Raw genomic sequence first — 17,621 nt, 5'->3', positions numbered from 1 at the left:
TCATGAGAAATTGTCACCATTTTTCTCCACTACAGCACATATTTATTTCTGTTGCTTTCATGTAGAGAAAAATAGAAATCTGCAATCATTTCAAGAGATGCTTGTTGCAAAAGATCTGCCATCTTTGAACACTGGAGTTTTCATTCATATTTGTTGCTTTATTACCGAAATGTGAAATATTTAAAATTACTTAACTTGATCCAATTAAAACATACAGTAGGTCCATCTCTTTCAATAAAGAGGCAGACAATTGGAGCAATGCAATGGTATTTGTCCTGAATTCAGTTAGTGTCTCATCAAAAAAGAAGGAATACTGTATTTCTGACATCCTTCTATATTCTAACAGTGCTGGTGTGGGAAGAACATTTCTGCTGCATTACTTGGGAGTGTTGCTAGTTGGTATTTCTGAGGAAGACTAAAGGAAATATGAAAACTGCGTTGTCCCAATGAATGTATTGCTGTGGCAGGTTTCTAATAATAATAAAAAATAATTGCTTACACTTATATAGCGCTTTTCTGGACACTCCACTCAAAGCGCTTTACAGGTAATGGGGACTCCACTCCACCACCACCAGTGTGCAGCCCCACCTGGATGATGCAACGGCAGCCATAGTGCGCCAGAACGCTCACCACACATCAGCTATTAGTGGGGAGGAGAGCAGAGTAATGAAGCCTAATTCATAAATAGGGATTATTAGGAGGCCATGATTGGTAAGGGCCAATGGGAAATTTTGGCCAGGACACCAGGATTACACCCCTTCTCTTTTCGAGAAACGCCCTGGGATTTTTAAGGACCACAGAGAGTCAGGACCTCAGTTTTATGTCTCATCCAAAGGACGGGTTTGTGAGTTTATACAGTGCCTATAGAAAGTAGAAAGAAGAATGCTTTGTGTTGATGAGTGGCAAAAACTCTCAGTTAAATGCATCATGATTCCACGCTGTAACTGAATAAAGTGTGAAAAAGTCCAAGGGGGGTATAGACTTTCTATAGGCACTGTACATCCTGTAAAGACTGTCACAGCTGCTCTTATACAGTTCCCCATGCAGCTGAATGCAGATGGACATGGTTTACTGGTGGCATCTCTGATTAGAGCAGGGAAGGTCCCATGTGTTTCCTGTTTGCTGTCTCTGTCTATTGTAAATATCCTGCTCTTGAACTTCGAGTGTTCATTCTAACATCGTTTTACAAAAACACTAATCTTGCTTAACAAACTCAGCACCCTCAAAACATTCTGTAACATTAACTTGGGACATGGCAAGATGGTCTGCATAGACAGTTTTAGTCTTTGTGACATTCCACAAAATCTCACATTTTACCGAACCATTGCATAATAAAGGAAAAATACTGCATCAATCAAATCTAACAGATTATGCAACTTTTTAGGATTTTTAGGATTAGGTCTGTGCATGCAGTATTTTAGGTGTAGTTACTAATGTTTTCAGCTCAGTGCATCAAAAGGTGGTAAAGCATAAAAAGAACAGACCACTGCAAAACTGAAGACTATATCCTGTCTGAAAATATCAAGGGAAATGACTGGTTTTATTTTTAGTCATGAATGTACAGTACCTCTTTCTGTAATAATAATTTAAAAGATGGCCACTTTCTTGCTTCTGATCAGTTGAATGTCTGCAATGAGATGAATGAGATTCCAGCAAATTGTTGCGAGCAGGCAGTGCAATAGTGGGAAACATGCAGGAACCTCTGTAAATAAACTTCATGGAGAAGAAATCTGAGCCCTCAAAACATAGCGGTGGAGGACTCCTCTACAGTATGTGAAGGCATGAGGGCCCCCAGATTTAATTTAACGAAACTAATAAAGAAGGTCAATGAGGAATCAGACCAGCTGTTTATCAGTCTCAATCAGCCGATAGTTGACAATATTTACAGTACAAGGACTTCATTACTCTAGTCCTAACATCACAAGCCAAGGGATGCCTTAACGTCTCCTACAGATGAAGCAAAAGAATCATAATGAAGTGAAAATATTCCCCCTTGCTGAACAAGCAAAACAAAGCAAAGCAGGAATGACTGCAAGGGCACATTAGGCGTCATGCTGGATGCTTAGCATCTGCAAACAGATGCAAGAAAAAATGAACCAACAATCAGCTGAACTCTCTAAGATGTAGATTTTTAAATTGGGTTTTTTTGTATTTTTGCGTCTGTCAGAAATGCTGTTTACCACAGCTAGGGTCTTTTAGTACAGATCTCTAGAGCAAATGAAAGCATGTCAACAAACATAAGAATTTTAATGAATATGTTAAAGTGCCTGTTCACAGTTTTTTAGTACAGTAGTTATCCATTCAGCCTTCTGGGTACTGTGTAGCCTGCACCATCAAGATAGCTTGTACCACCAAGAACTTGATTTTCTGTAATAAGATGATCAGTGGCCAGAGAGTCTTCAATACCCTTGGTTGGATCAGTGCTGTTTGACGTTGCCTTAGCCAACATCCTATTAAAATTTTGTACTTCTTTCTGAAATACCCTGACTACTAGGGGGACAATAACAACTAATGAATCAACTGGTCTGATAAAACATTGAACTCTCCATGATCAACAGGGGTAAACAAAATCTGATTCGCTAAAACTATCTTTATATTATATTTTTCAGTATTATATATTCATGGTTAAGATCTCACTTCAGATGTTTTTTTTCTGTTTAAAAGAGGTTAAAATAAATATGCAGACAAGAAGAGTTCTGATCAAATTAAAAGCCCTATTTCCATGGTACAAAAACTGTGATGTTTATCTATACAGCATATACTGAGATGTAAGCAAAATGGCTCAATTGAAAATATTTAATTCTATTTAATATTTAATTTTTCTGGAATTAAATATGTACAACTCAGTTATATACTGTAAATTGGAGAGACCTCTCCCTTTGAAAAGTGCTAATGAAGAATTATCTAATCAATTATCTGTTTCTACTTTTTAAAAGACAGTAGGTAAATTATCTCCTTCATGTCTTTTAAAATTGCAGATAAAGGTTTTTTTATCAATTTCTCTTTATTAAAACTTCTACTATTAATGCAAATAGGGTGTCGAGAAGCAAGGAGTCACAGCGTATTTCAGTGAAGAATTGAAAGGGGTTTATTTGGTAATGAAGAGGCTTCTCTTGACAGAGTGATTCTCACGCTATCTGATGCTTAACATTGTTCACAAGCATCCATACACTTTAAAACCTGCTCTATGTACAAAACATGTACCAAATATGTTAGGATCAATATATTCTGATCCATTCTACAGACTCCTATATGTGTAAGATAACAACATGCTTGTTCAACCTGTCTATCAGATTTTTTTGCAGCAACAACAGGTGTCTGTACAGCATGTCCTTCACAAAAGAAACTCTTGCACATACAGTATGGCAAATCTTAGACACAGAGAAATCCTATAGAGAAAATCCTACAACTAATACTTTTTTAACATTTTTGTATTGTACCCTCTAATACTAAAATATAATCTTTCATATAATAAAGTACATTTTATGCAACTATTAACAACGTTAGATATTGGAATGAGTATTTAATTAACAATAATTATTCAGCACATGTAACTTTGGTTGACAAGGTATGTAGTCTAACAAAGAATGAAACCTTGACTTTTATGTTTTTATCAAACTCTGATTCAGTTCTGTATTTGAGGGGAAAAATAATTCTGAATACGGTGTATTTTAAATTCCCGTTAGGTATTCCTGTTAGTAGAGCATTTCTTTTCTTACATGTCTTTTTATATGTTTCTCAGACAAATATTTTTCTTGTAATCCTTTTCTCAGACCACTTATTCCTCTGTAAACCCTTTTCTTTTGGTGACATACCTCCGTAAATATTCCCATTGGTCAAAAACATCTGCCTCAACTACCGCCTCACAAAGTATAATAAATATTTATGATTTTATTTAATATTAAACTAACTAAAAACATAAAGCAAGAATGGACAGCAACAAACATCTCATAACATTTAGTGTTATCTGGAGATATTCTAGATAACAGTGTCTTTGATATGCACAAGGTATTTCAGTTTCCTTTGCATCACCATTTCCTCCAGTTTATGAGGTGTCTAAATATTCATATCAGTCATATGAAGCTCTGTGTAGAATGATCTTATGTGCTGTTCAACCAGATTTTTACCATTTCACTTCTATAAAAATCAGACACCATATAACATATAGTGATAAAATAACATACAGTATGTAGTATGAAAATAACTTTTCTTCTAACAATTCATAGTCAGTAATCTATATTTGTCTACACAAGGTTTTCTTTTAATTTTATAATCTGTGAAGAACCACAGGTTTACGTGCAATACTGTTTGAGACTGGGTGAGTACAAGGTCATATTTTTTAGCACCTTTAACAGTTTTTTTCATGCTTTAACTGTAAAAATTGTGGTTTATATAGATGATTTAAACTAGTAAAGATAATCATTTGTGAGAATGATAAATGTTGCTGCTGGAGATTATTGTGGGTGCATTAAGAGAAAATTTAGAGTTCAACTTGCAATTTTAATTTTCTTGTCCTTGTCAACTGAGTTGAAAACATGGATTGCCCAGGATGAAATGCTTTTCTAGGCTTTTTCAGTATGCTGCTGTTTGAAACCTGCAGACTGATACTTTTTCATCATTTAAGTATTTTCATTGTGCTTTAATACTGTACAATGCTCATTAATTTAATAGGAGATAACCAGCTTCAGCATAGTGCTCTGAGGTAGGTTAATGTTACCTTATACAGTATATTGTTATCCACTGAATATACAACTTATATTGAAAAGCACTAAAAACACAACTAATGCTCTTGGTTCCATTATATAATATTCATATATAATTCACATATCTCTTATATTTTATGTTATGTTATTTATATGTACAAAAATCATTACTTTAATTAAATGTGAAAATGGATTACATATTGTGTGAAATGGTCATTTTACTTGTTACTTCTCGTTGCTCTGAGACAGAATTATGGATGACCACTAAAGCATGAATCAGGAAGCCCTTCATCAGTTCAATTAAATTCAAGGAAAAACATCTGCCGGTAAGCAGTTATAGTCATTTTCTACACTTTAACTTCACTTCATCTGAGTTCAAAAATGGTGACATTGGTGTAGCTCACTTAGCTGTGTTAGTTCTTACCTCTTACCCTCTAGCCCCTGGTTACCTCAAGGATGTACTGCATGACTATAGCCCAGATCTGAGATTCGCTGATTCAGGCTTCCTTACTTTTGGCCGAAGACCAGGCTCCGCAGAATCCGTTGCCCGAATCCATTAGAGTTCCCTTTTCACTAAAGCTTCGGATGTGAAAACACCGAGCTTTCCTCTTGATGCCAGCGAATCAGTTGTGCCAGTCTTGCTCCTGCGGAAGCACTGTGGATCGAGCTGGTGCTGCCACGGCAGCCAGCCTCACCTCCTCTCACCTCTCCCTCAGTGCCAGTTGCTATGGGAACCCCTATCACCTGTGGGCAATTTTCTTCCATGCCCACGTCAGATGGTGCTGAGTATTTAAGGTCTGCTCAGACAATGCTCAGGGCTGTGGTATAGAGTCTTCTCTAGACTGTTTGCTTGATAGATGTTTGCTCTGATCCTGGCTTTGCTCCGCCACTTTCTTCCCAAGTTCCTGACCTATCCTTGATCCCATGCTCCTGCGTGTCACTTATTTTTCTCCCTGGATTCCTGACCCATCCTTCGCCCTGTCTTTGGTTTCTCCCTGTGCTTTGCTACCATGTCTTCCTGGCTTTCACCCCTACTTTGCTGCACCATGACCCTGCACTGTGTTTCCTCCTGATTCCCTAGCCTGCTACTGCTCCAGGCTTGACCACAAGCTCCTCGCCACTGTACTGGTGTCCCAGTCTGCTACTGCTCCAGGCTTGACCACAAGCTCTTCGCCACTGTACTGGTGTCCCAGTCTGCTACTGCTCCAGGCTTGACCACAAGCTCCTCGCCACTGTACTGGTGTCCCAGTCTGCTACTGCTCCAGGCTTGACCACAAGCTCCTCGCCACTGTACTGGTGTCCCAGTCTGCTACTGCTCCAGGCTTGACCACAAGCTCCTCGCCACTGTACTGGTGTCCCAGTCTGCTACTGCTCCAGGCTTGACCACAAGCTCCTCGCCACTGTACTGGTGTCCCAGTCTGCTACTGCTCCAGGCTTGACCACAAGCTCCTCGCCACTGTACTGGTGTCCCAGTCTGCTACTGCTCCAGGCTTGACCACAAGCTCCTCGCCACTGTACTGGTGTCCCAGTCAGCTACTGCTCCAGGCTTGACCACAAGCTCCTCGCCACTGTACTGGTGTCCCAGTCTGATACTGCTCCAGGCTTGCCTATGAGCTCAGCACTGCTCTTCCTGTGTCCCATGTATTGCCACCCGTCACTGCGCTGCCTACAGCTCCTCCTGTTTTCTCTCTTCCAGAACGTGGGCTCACCTTAAGCCTTTGATATTGTCAGAATGATAATTTATACTGTCAAACTAATAACATACTGAATGGGTTAGAGTAAAGCAAACTACATCCAGTGTTTATTTTTATCTTTCATCTTTAACTTTATTTTGACAGGACATTTCAGGATGACAGCAACTGAATCGTATGAAGATTATTATGATCTTGATAATTCCACCAGTCCGTGCACCAACGACAATATTAAATCTTTTTCACCATGGTTTATTCCAACACTTTACACCTTGGTTTTCATAACTGGATTGATTGGAAATGGCCTGGTTGTCTGTGTCCTGATCAAATACAAAAAGTTAAAAAGCATGACTGATGTTTACCTCCTGAACTTGGCCATATCGGACTTAATCTTTGTCTTTTCTCTGCCTTTCTGGTCTCACTATGCAGCCAACAACAACTGGGCTTTTGGAGAATTCATGTGCAAAACAATCACAGGGTTTTATCTGATTGGCTTCTACAGTGGCATCTTCTTCATCATGATTCTGAGCTTAGATCGCTATCTGGCAATAGTATGTGCCATTTCTGCTACGAAGCTCAGATCCGTTACCTACGGTTTACTTATGAGTGTGGTAACATGGGCTATCAGTGTTTTTGCTTCAGTTCCTACATTAGTATTCAGCCAAGTGAAAAATGAATCGACTGGATTCACTTGTAAAACTGAGTTTTCTGAAAATGAGAAGACAAAGTGGCAGCTGGTCATAAATTTTGAAATAAATATTTTAGGTCTTCTTATTCCTCTATGTGTCATATTTTTTTGTTATTTAAGAATCCTTCAAATTTTAAAAAAGTGCAGGAATTGCAAAAAGGAAAAAGCAGTCAGGCTCATTTTTACTGTTGTTACTGTATTTGTCTTGTTTTGGACACCATACAATATTGTAATTTTCTTAAAATCTTTGGAGGTAGGTGGATATATCAATGACTACATAGATAAATGTTTATTCTCCATTCGCATAGACTTTGCACTGCACTGTACAGAAACTTTAGCATTTGTCCATTGCTGTCTGAATCCAGTGATCTATGCATTTGCTGGACAAGAGTTCAGGAAGTTAGTTAAAAAACGTATGTTTCCATGGTGGAATTGTATTATTTGCAAGGAATGCAAAACACATCGGTTTGAATGGTCAGAGACTGGCAATACAACCTATAAGAAGTCAAGTGGAGAGTCTTATATCTAGACAGTTTTGTGTGTTTGTCCACACTGCGTCTACAATCAAGACCATTTTCATAATGAACCACCACAGGAGTTGGACAATATTATTTATTAGAGTGCAGGAATTTGCACACCTGTTTGAATGCTTACATTTCTATGAATGGCTTAGCCATCCCCAGTGAAGTGATGGACTACTGTCACTCAGAAGTGGGGAAGCAAACAGTAATTCTTACAGTAATTTAACAGTAATTAAGTAAAGCTTAATTTTTAAACCAAAGTACTATAATTTTAAAGTGAGGTTTAGAGATTTCATAAATTATGATCCATCCTAGTGCAGAAATGTTACCTTACCTTTTCTCTTTCCCTGGCCTGTACTGACTCATGTTTGAATTGTGTGAAAGCATCTGTGTTTTTCTGGTTTTGTACTTTCTCTAAAACTTTGTTCATAGTGCCTTTATTCCAGTAACAGGTACAGAATTCATTTAGCTTCACACACCATGTGTAAAAGGAAAATCTGTAATATGAAACTTGTAGAATACATTAAGATAACTATGACTTGAATATAATTGTTGTTAAAACAATATCTTTACTCTGTTCATATATTTTACACTGGTTATCTTCCTACACATTGCTTTAGCAATAATGAAATTAGAATGTAAATAAATGTTAAAGCTTGCTTTCTTCTGTTACTGCTTGTTACTGTACATCTGGAACTGCTTCATTTTAAAAGGAACCTCTTAGTGGTTGCCTTTGAGTTTAAATTAGGACTGGAATGAAACGTCTCCATTTAGCACTGTAGCAGAAAGAATAAATTGCCAAAAGCATTCTCTGACAGCCCACTCACTGTCCACTAGTCATGGCTCAGATATGCATGTTTAAACAGTACAGTGTGCATCCAGCATGGACAGTCTACCTACATGTAGTTTTCACTAGGCAGCTGAGGTCCTCGATGTCTTTCAAGGAGGAGTCTGATCTAATGAAAACAATCCCAAGACTGATATACCGCATCGCATAATTATACACTGCTGTGTGTAGAGACTGGTTTTCTGACATGTTTAAAAGCTCTCAGTAGGAGAGAAGCCTGTTCAAACAGACTGTGACTATGAGAGATACAGTATGTGAGAAATGGACATTGCAAATATAGCATTTCAGGATGTCAAAAATATACTTTCCTTGCTGATTTTTAAGGATATATGATTTCCATGTATGTCTCTTTTCCTACCACCACTTTTATGGCAACACAGGAGAATGGTGAAGGAATGAGATAACATGGATGTGTTTCAGAGCTACACTGAACTGCTCTCCACCTGTTCATTCCCACATGAGCATATGTTTTAGACTTTTTAAGGTTATATAATTTCAGAAGTTGATTTCATGTTTGCATTCTTGTGACTAAGGCTGGGTGTGGAAGCTCAGGTTCAGATGGTTAGAACATCTGTACTTTCCAACTTGATTGCCTTACTCAGATGGTTTGGAGAGATATTGTGTTGCTACAGTATATGAGGTTTGAAATCATGGAGAAAGACACAGATGATTAAATGATCCAAAAGTGTCCAGGCCATTCCTAGTGAAGTCATTAAGTCTCCATGGGAATGTACAGTAGCATACTGTAAATACTGAAACAGTAAGAAAAGAAGCGAAGAAGAAACATCATCCATTGTAGTGCTCTTTAGCCAAAGTGAACATCTCCTTGAAACCAGGTTATGTCCAGGTACAGTAATGTGAGTTGCTGAACGAATTCTGAGAATTCTGGACTCTGAGCTTTATTATTATAGAAAAGAGCTTCCTGTCTAATTTACTTAAGGAATAACTAAATTGATTTCCATTCATTGGCAAGTATGCATTTAGAAAGGGAGATTAAGACCTAGGTATGATTTATTTTCTCAGGTCTCATGTACTCTCTGTGACCAAATAAGGTGTTTTATGTCTTTAGATTAGAAGGGTAGTTTCTACATCTATAGAAGGTAGAGCTCTGAAACTCACTGAACTGTCAATATCTGTACATAGTGTAACAATTGTTTATATTGTAACTGTTGGTTGTTGTGCAGTGTTGTGTGTTTATATATCATAATAAATATTTTTTTTCTTGACAATGTTTGGGCTATTTCATTACTCTATTATCAAACTGTGCTGGTGCATAAAGGATGCATGTACACTAAGTCAGGAAGTGTAAATACACAACAGTGAAAATCACTTGTAATTATGATAATAATAATAATGAAACTATTTATAAAGCGCCTTTACAAACCCAAGGATGATGTAAACATAACATAACGATAAGATATCATACTGTATGTTGTGTGAAAATGGTATGTAGTGAAAAAAATGCAATTAAAAGCTAGACTTAGACAAATTATGAATAATTTGAGCTCCTTGCTGACACAGACATACCAGAGAAGTATTTATCCATTAAATGTAAACTCTGCTGACAAAAGCATAAAGTTTTGTCAACCTCAAAGTCAAGCACATCAAATTTGAAAAAGCACCTTCAGGGAAGAAGTGTTATTTTTCAATCAATTAACTTGCTGAATTTAGCCCATACCAGAACCACAGCAGCTCATTGTGCAAGATCTCATAATTTATAACAATGATCTGGATTCTGGTATAGTTGCAGATGATACCAACATAAGAGAATTGCAAAAACACTGCAGAAGTAATACAGCAATAAAAAATACATAAAAAGTAAAATTCGAGACTGAGAATTCTGACTGAATATTACATACATAAACATAAATTATACTGTATATACTGTATAAGATGGGAACCATCGAGCTTGAAGAATATTCCAATGAAACTGACTGTTCTAGACAATGTTGTGAAGCAATACAATACGCAAACAATGTTTGGATATGTAGGGAATGTGTAGAGCTTAAATCATAAGATGTTATCTGAACATTTACATCATGAGCAAATTAAACACTAGTAGGAAGTGTGCACTATTTTGGTTGCTGTTTTTATTGAGTACACCTTTACAAACACAGTGTGTAAAAAGTAATGAACAAAACAATCAACTGTGCAAATCTCCAGTGCAAACGTATAGTTTTAAAGCATATAACTCTGCACAACTGTATTGTTACCTAAATAACTGAAATATTATTTTTTAGTTTTATATTTGAAATCAACTTAAGCTCTGTTAAGTGCATAAGAATGAATGAAATCGTACTTTGCTTTTACCTTCTCTTGCTTAAACTGTCAATATAATAAGTCGAGATTTTACCAAGTTTTGCATGTCATGATGATTGTTCATTATTTTATATGGTACCATGTAATATTCTTTCTTTTCCCTAAAAAACAATAAACAAATTAAACATAATAAGCTGAGATTTAAACTGTGCTCATGTGCCTGGGAATCAGGAAAATGAAAAAAATTGTGTTGCACTTGAATCATTTTTATGTCATTCTTTTCGTTTCTTTTGTTGGTACAAATTTTTTTCTTCACTTTTTAAATAACAAAAGAGAACAATACGAGATCTTTACAGTTATCTCTCTCGGCTTTGTCTTTTCTGCCCCTTGAAAACCATGAGTTTGTGGTTTCTTGCCTCTTAAAACTTATAAAAAGACCATAGCAGAACAATTTAACAACAAAACAGTATAAGGGAGAAAAAAAACACCAGACATAACACAGTCCATGAACATCTTCCTTCATTTAATTTTCTTTTCCTTTTCGCCCATCCCACTGTGTATCTCCCCCGGGACAGGCTGAGTTCTCTTTTTGTTTTGTCCTTGCTCTCCCTGCTCCTCCAGACTGGACCCCGTTAGACAAGTAAGTCCAGTCTGGATGCCACGGTGCACAGCGGGTGTATTTTTCTTTTCTTTTTTTGTTTTCTCCCATTTTGGTGGGGTTTTTTTTGGTTTTGCCTAAACTCACACCGGTGTCTCTGCCCCTCAGACGGAGCGTCGACTTTTCCCGGTGCTCGCAGCTCCTCCCACTGCCACAGTTACACTGTCCAGAGTGTATCCTGGCTGTGTTCGAAGAACTAGCTGTTATTGAAAGTGATAGGATGTGAATTTGAATTTAGGTTTTTCTTACAGAATACCCACACAAACAAAAAAACCTGGTATGTTTATGTTGGTTTGTGATGTTTCCATGGAGAGTGTCACATTGAACAACAGAGTTTTCCGTCGGTAAGCTTTGTCTTTACATGCTGTGTGATGCAAAAGAATGAAGTGAAAAGAGGAAGTACAATGATGAATGGAGGAAGCAGTTCAAGGAAAGGAAAGAAAACCTTTAAAAAACCACAAGATGTGTAAAGAAAAAAAACTATTTGCAGCATCAGCAGCAACTCATTCTTTATTCATTTTTTCTTGCTGTCAACTAAAGTAGGAGATCAATTTCAATGCCAGCTTCCTAAAACAATAATAGCAATAACTTTAAGAAAAATCTGTATAAGAGCACAACAAAATATTTTATTCTGTTTTTCCTGAAGTTGATTCTCCCTGTCAGAGACAGTTTTCTCCACTTCAGTACATTATTGAATTCACAATACCAATATGACACAGAATACATTTTTTCCAACTTCACACATTTGGCTCTTAGTGGTTTGAATTCATCATTTGTAATGCTTGTAATTTATTTGAATGCTTCCTACACATGCAAAAAATGCACAGGCATGGCTCTTCTCTTCTGCATGCTCAAATGAGGAGAGGGAGCTCCTCTCCTTTCAGCAGGAGTTCAGGACCTTGGACAGGGTTAGGACCTACACCACAAGGAGAAAACCGATCAGCTGTAGATAATAAAAACAGGCTACAAGAAATGGAGCATAACATTTAGTTGCAGTTTTCCTTAATCTAAAAAGAAATTGACTTTAAGTTCAAATCAAGATGTTGGTTTAAAATTGGTAAACAAAGCTGTGCAAGTAAATACAGTATGTGGTGTGCACAACTTGCTGTCTTTATTGAAACTGTATTTAGGTAGTGAAATTAAAACACACGCCGATGAGCTAATTTTCTGTGACAATAGCATTCTTTTCCTTGAAACTGTTGTTTTTGTATTTATGAAGGAATGGTTACATTGTACAGAAAACGTATATCAGTCATTTAGATTTCATGTAAATATTGAGTCATTGAATCTATTTGCCTTTGATGTTCGAAACCACAATCCATTCAGGGACTTTTACTTAAAAAGCAAACAAATGCTGATGGCAGAGCAAATACAGGAACATCTTTTCACACATCTTTCTTTTAACAATGCAAAAGGAAAGGTCCTCACAGCACACTTTACAGGAAATGTGTCTACGTGTCAGTTAAATCAAGTCACATCTTTATGTCAGAGCACACATTATTGCACACATTATCAAGGCAAGAGCAGAATTTCAAGAATTTTATGCGAATACCGAAAACAGTCGTCGCACCTGGCTGTGGTAAGTAATAAATTAAAACAAATGAAAAAATCATCTAAAACACTTTATAAATGGTAATATGGCTGGTACAGTGGTAGGATTAGCTCAAAACAAGATATCAGATACTATTGTCATTCAGGAAGTGGACCTGCAGAACGTGAGGGGCTTTGAAAAAGTAACTGGTGATTAACAATGACGATGTGGATTGTGAGGGAAGGGGAGGGTACTGAGGTGGGGAGTTTGATAATGGGGTTTCTGAAAGGATGAAAGGTTTGATCATTTGGAAGCTAGAGGAATGGGGCAGCCAGTAAGCCAGCAAGAGTAAATGAAATCTTCTTGTTCAAGCAGTAATTTTTTACTTCCATGTTTTCAAGGACTGGCCACACTACTGTCTCTGGACTGAATATCAGTATTTAATACCCTGGCTACAGCAACATGAAGTCGATTTGTGATACAATATAACTGCAAGCTATTATTTAAAGATAAGGATACACAAAAGCAGCATTCAGCAGGATCACATGGTGATATACACAGTTTCCTTATCTCGTTTATTTTAAATGGCTGAAAGTCACCATTAATTATTATTTATTCAAGTCAGAATTCAAACAAACTTTCCATTCATTGTAATTCTGTTTAATTTAAACACATTTAAATGTTTCTTATGAAATGTAATGCTTTTGATGGGATTCCAAAATTAATTTTATGATAATCTTGCTTTGAAAATGAAAGAATAGACAGTATAATATATATTATGATACCACCAGAAATAATAAACTTTAAAGGACTGTATCACCAGTTGGTAAGTTTGAGCTGGTAAATTAGAGTCAATTGTGTTAACTGGTCCTTAATTAATCATTAAATTGTGCTAGGATCATTCATTCATAAGATAAATTAATAAAAACAACTTCACAATATACTGTAAGCCAGATAAGCTTAACTTAAAGAAGTAACTTAAAGAAGTCTGAGCCCTAAATTAACTCCAAAGAGTTTATCTTCATCAAAGGCTACTCTTCTCTCCAAAATTAGTACCCTGACAAAATACATTACAATTTGTGCTTCCTGAGTGATCATTGCTTATTTTATTATGAAATAAATAGGAAGAAACATCAGCTACATACATTTCTGAGTTAACAAGTTCATGAAACCCAAAATCAGACCGTGCGTAAGAGTCAGATGGAACTAAGATACATGTAACTTTCATCCTTTAAGATGCATGGAATTTCAAGTAAATGTATTTAAAAAATATCTAAGATGGCTTCTAGGATCACACTTTACCAGTACTCTAGTCCGGTGACATGAACATGTTTAATAGAGAAGAGCAATATATATTGAAAAAACATTGGTGGAACATGAACAGATTTGTTTCAGTCTATTGTCACTAAAATGTATTTTATTCTTCTAAAAATACATAGAAAATTAAGGGGTAAAAGCCATTAATTTGCTATTTCTATTGAATAAATAGTGTGTCCGAAATTAATTTACTGATGAACATAAAGAATTAAGGAGTAAATTGACTCACATCCCACAAGAAGTTTTTTGGAGATTAGGCTTGCAAAAAAATAAGTAAGCCCAATCAATCTCAACGAGGTTATGATGACTGTACCTTAATTTCTTTCATAAATACTAGATGAGGTTTGCTGCACTAAGGTCATAAGACAAAGATGAAGCAGGTTCCATCTATTTAAAAAATATTGTTTTTAGCCTGAATATCTACACAGCTGCTTCACCCTACTACAGTGTGAAAAAACCTATGAAGTTGTTTGCGGAAACAAAACCAGAAAATTCCAGATGTTTTATGATAATTCGATTAATCATACTGGTGGTTTGATTTTTTTCTGTATTTTTTTGTTTTATAGCAGTAGTTTGTATGTTGTACAACATAAATTCTGTGTTATTTAAGATTCAAAGTGAATCTGTTTATGTACAGATCTTATGTACTGTTATGCAAATATGCATGATACTGTTATGCAAATATGGTGAATTCCCATGTACTGCACTATTTTTTCCACTGACACTCTGTATTCCTTCATTTGCAGAACATGATGGCATATAATTCCAGCTATGACATGTAAGTTATATACCACCAAAATAATAAAGCCTGTGCAGACTATTAAATATTTTGAAAAAATATAGAATGCTGTAGAAAACACTGTATGTTCAGTACTGAATCACTGGAATGGACCTTCACAACTATCATGTGAGTTACAGGTATTTAGAGCATAATCGGTATTTATAAATATCTTATTTTATTTCCTACAATACTTTGAAAAAATATTGAAAGTATTTGAAAACTATTTTAATTGCTTTTTTAAGGAAAGTCTGGGAGTAATGACAGCAACCAAGGTGTCCTTTGCCTCTACTACTCTAACTCTATATCTTCCACCACTCCAAAAAACTATAAATACCATAGCAAGAGCCCCTCTCTTACCCACACACCTTCTCTACTCCTGAGTGAACTTTTGTCTCCTTGCGTGGTTCTAACTCCTCCCCCTTCTCCAATGGGTGGGGCCTCAACCAAGTGGGTGGAGTCAGAATCTCTGATGCCAAACTCTCCTAAAAAAACATTAATAAGAACATTCTGCTAATTAGCTATAAAATTTAGTTTTACTGGGACACTTAAAGACTTAAAAAATATCTATGAAAATGACCAAATGCTCCTTCATTCATAGAATTAATTTTTTCTCTTTTTATTTCTAGAATGAACTCCACAGCTTCAACAATCTCTTTATCAAGTGATTACCTCTATTTATACGATGGCTCTGAACCCTGTAGCACAGATACTACCATAACACTGGGGTCCAACTTCCTGCCAGTGCTCTTCTCTCTTGTCTTTGTTTTGGGCCTGGCAGGCAACAGTGTGGTGCTGCTGATCCTCATTAAGCACATTAGACTGAAGAACATGACAGATGTCTGCCTTCTGAATTTGGCAATATCGGACCTGCTCTTTGTCCTGTCACTTCCTTTCTGGGCATACTATACATCTGATCACGAGATTGTAAGCACTGCCCTCTGCAAAGCTATCGTTGGCCTTTATCAGATTGGTTTCTACAGCAGCATATTGTTCGTGACTCTCATGAGTATAGACAGGTACCTTGCCATAGTCCACGCTGTGTTTGCTATGAGAGCCAGAACTCTGTGCTTTGGCGTAGTGGCAAGCATTGGCATCTGGACTGTGGCCATCTGTGGTTCTATTCCAGCCATGGTCTTTAGTAAGGTTGTAGCAGCTGAAAGCACAACCTGCCAACCTGAATACCCCATAGGTGAAGAAAAGATATGGAAGCTGATTCGTAATTTTGAAGACAATGTTCTGGGCCTGCTTATTCCTTTGCCTATCATGATATACTGTTATGTAAGCATTCTTATCGTGCTGTTAAGGTCCAGGAACTCCAAAAGGCACCGAGCCATAAAGCTTATTTTCATGGTCGTGTGTGTGTTTGTTGTGTTCTGGTTGCCATATAATGTTGTAGTTTTCACGAAGTCCTTGCAAGAGTTTGGGATTGGAGATAAGTGTGAAAACGCTAAGCGGATTGAACTGGCTTTGCAGTTGACGGAAACTGTCGCACTCATTCATTGTTGTGTGAACCCTTTTATATATGCTTTTGTTGGAGAGAAATTTAGGAAGCACATGAGTTACATGTTTTCTAGATTTTCTCTTTGTGCATATTTCTGTAAGCAGAGAAGTATTCATATGAAGGTCTCTGAAAACGAAACCTCCAACACACCGTTGTAATTTTGGTTTTCAAGTGTTTGTTTTGAAGTTCTTTTGGATTGGTGATTCAAAATCTGGGCGTATGTGACTAATGTCTCTTCTTATTTTTGTTCCTGCTGAGCTCTAAATTACTAAATAGAAAATTCACAATTGAACTACTAATTGTCTTATTTATACATTGCAACTGTTCAAAACTCTTCAACACATGGATTTAATTCAGTTAAGTGTACAATTAAGAAATTTACTACTCAGATGGAACAAAAAACAGAGACCACATTGCTTCTTAAGTACCAGCATTGGGAATCTTGTTTTTTATGATACAAAATTGTAAATCTAGAAATTAAGATTTTTTCAAAAATTTGAAGAGGTGATTTAAACCAATATTTTGCTATAATACTGCAAGAGAATCAGATGAGTAGCTACAGGTTTTCATCCTATTCAGGAAAGAGGAACACATTTTGCTCAAGTAACAGTTGGGGAAATATGTACAAAAACACGTTTTATGGTAAAATGTATTGAAATACCTATCCACACACTGATAATGCATTGTCCAAACATTGACAACATTTAATGCTGTTCGGCATCCTACTTATGTAATTGAAGAATTTGTGAATCTGAACTTTGCTGTTGTACATACTGTATAATTTTTCTAAGTAGGACAACTCAATGTAAACTAGCTACTGTTACATTTTCACAAGTTTTGGAGGTTATACAGTGTACTTTAAAACTACAGAGCCTGATTTATAAAGTAAAACAGGGTGATAATGCTTCTTATTTTAGGTTAAAAACAATTCCAGTTAATCCTGTTTATATGTATGTAGTATAATATAATCTAATGCAACTACAGTGTAGTTAAAATGTATTGTTAATGTATTTAAATAAAAATGTGTGTATAATTGTTGAATGATTGGTGATTGTCTCAGGAGACAATGCCTATTGCTATATTAATTTCCGTTACACAATATGTAGACTTTTTATGTACTTAAA

The 17,621-nt window shown here is 36.4% G+C and overlaps 2 protein-coding genes across 2 annotated transcripts; both read left to right on the top strand.

The window, feature by feature from the left end:
- The first annotated feature begins 6,552 nt into the window (after positions 1 to 6,552).
- On the top strand, positions 6,553 to 7,611 carry LOC148822486 (C-C chemokine receptor type 4-like). Its single transcript, XM_088929347.1, has one exon. It carries the CDS (start codon positions 6,553 to 6,555, stop codon positions 7,609 to 7,611), a length of 1,059 nt encoding a protein of 352 aa, XP_088785473.1.
- A 5,264-nt stretch (positions 7,612 to 12,875) lies between these two features.
- LOC148822485 (C-C chemokine receptor type 4-like) lies at positions 12,876 to 16,655 on the top strand. The gene is made up of 3 exons (XM_088929346.1): positions 12,876 to 12,946; positions 14,962 to 14,993; positions 15,623 to 16,655. Exons 2-3 carry the CDS (start codon positions 14,965 to 14,967, stop codon positions 16,653 to 16,655), a joined length of 1,062 nt encoding a protein of 353 aa, XP_088785472.1. The 5' UTR covers positions 12,876 to 12,946; positions 14,962 to 14,964.
- The last annotated feature ends 966 nt before the right edge of the window (positions 16,656 to 17,621 follow it).

The sequence above is a fragment of the Atractosteus spatula genome, chromosome 12, assembly GCF_055471065.1.
Source record: "Atractosteus spatula isolate fAtrSpa1 chromosome 12, fAtrSpa1.hap1, whole genome shotgun sequence".
Lineage (NCBI taxonomy): Eukaryota > Metazoa > Chordata > Actinopteri > Semionotiformes > Lepisosteidae > Atractosteus > Atractosteus spatula.
Note: the sequence above shows the minus strand (reverse complement) of the source record. Positions and strands in the feature narration are given on the sequence as shown.

Excerpts from the sequence above, each read along its gene's own strand:
- LOC148822486 (XM_088929347.1), top strand. The coding sequence starts at position 6,553 with ATGACAGCAACTGAATCGTATGAAGATTATTATGATCTTGATAATTCC.
- LOC148822485 (XM_088929346.1), top strand. The coding sequence starts at position 14,965 with ATGATGGCATATAATTCCAGCTATGACAT. Across the intron at positions 14,994-15,622 it reads TATAATTCCAGCTATGACAT|AATGAACTCCACAGCTTCAA; the intron begins GTAAGTTATATA and ends TTTTATTTCTAG.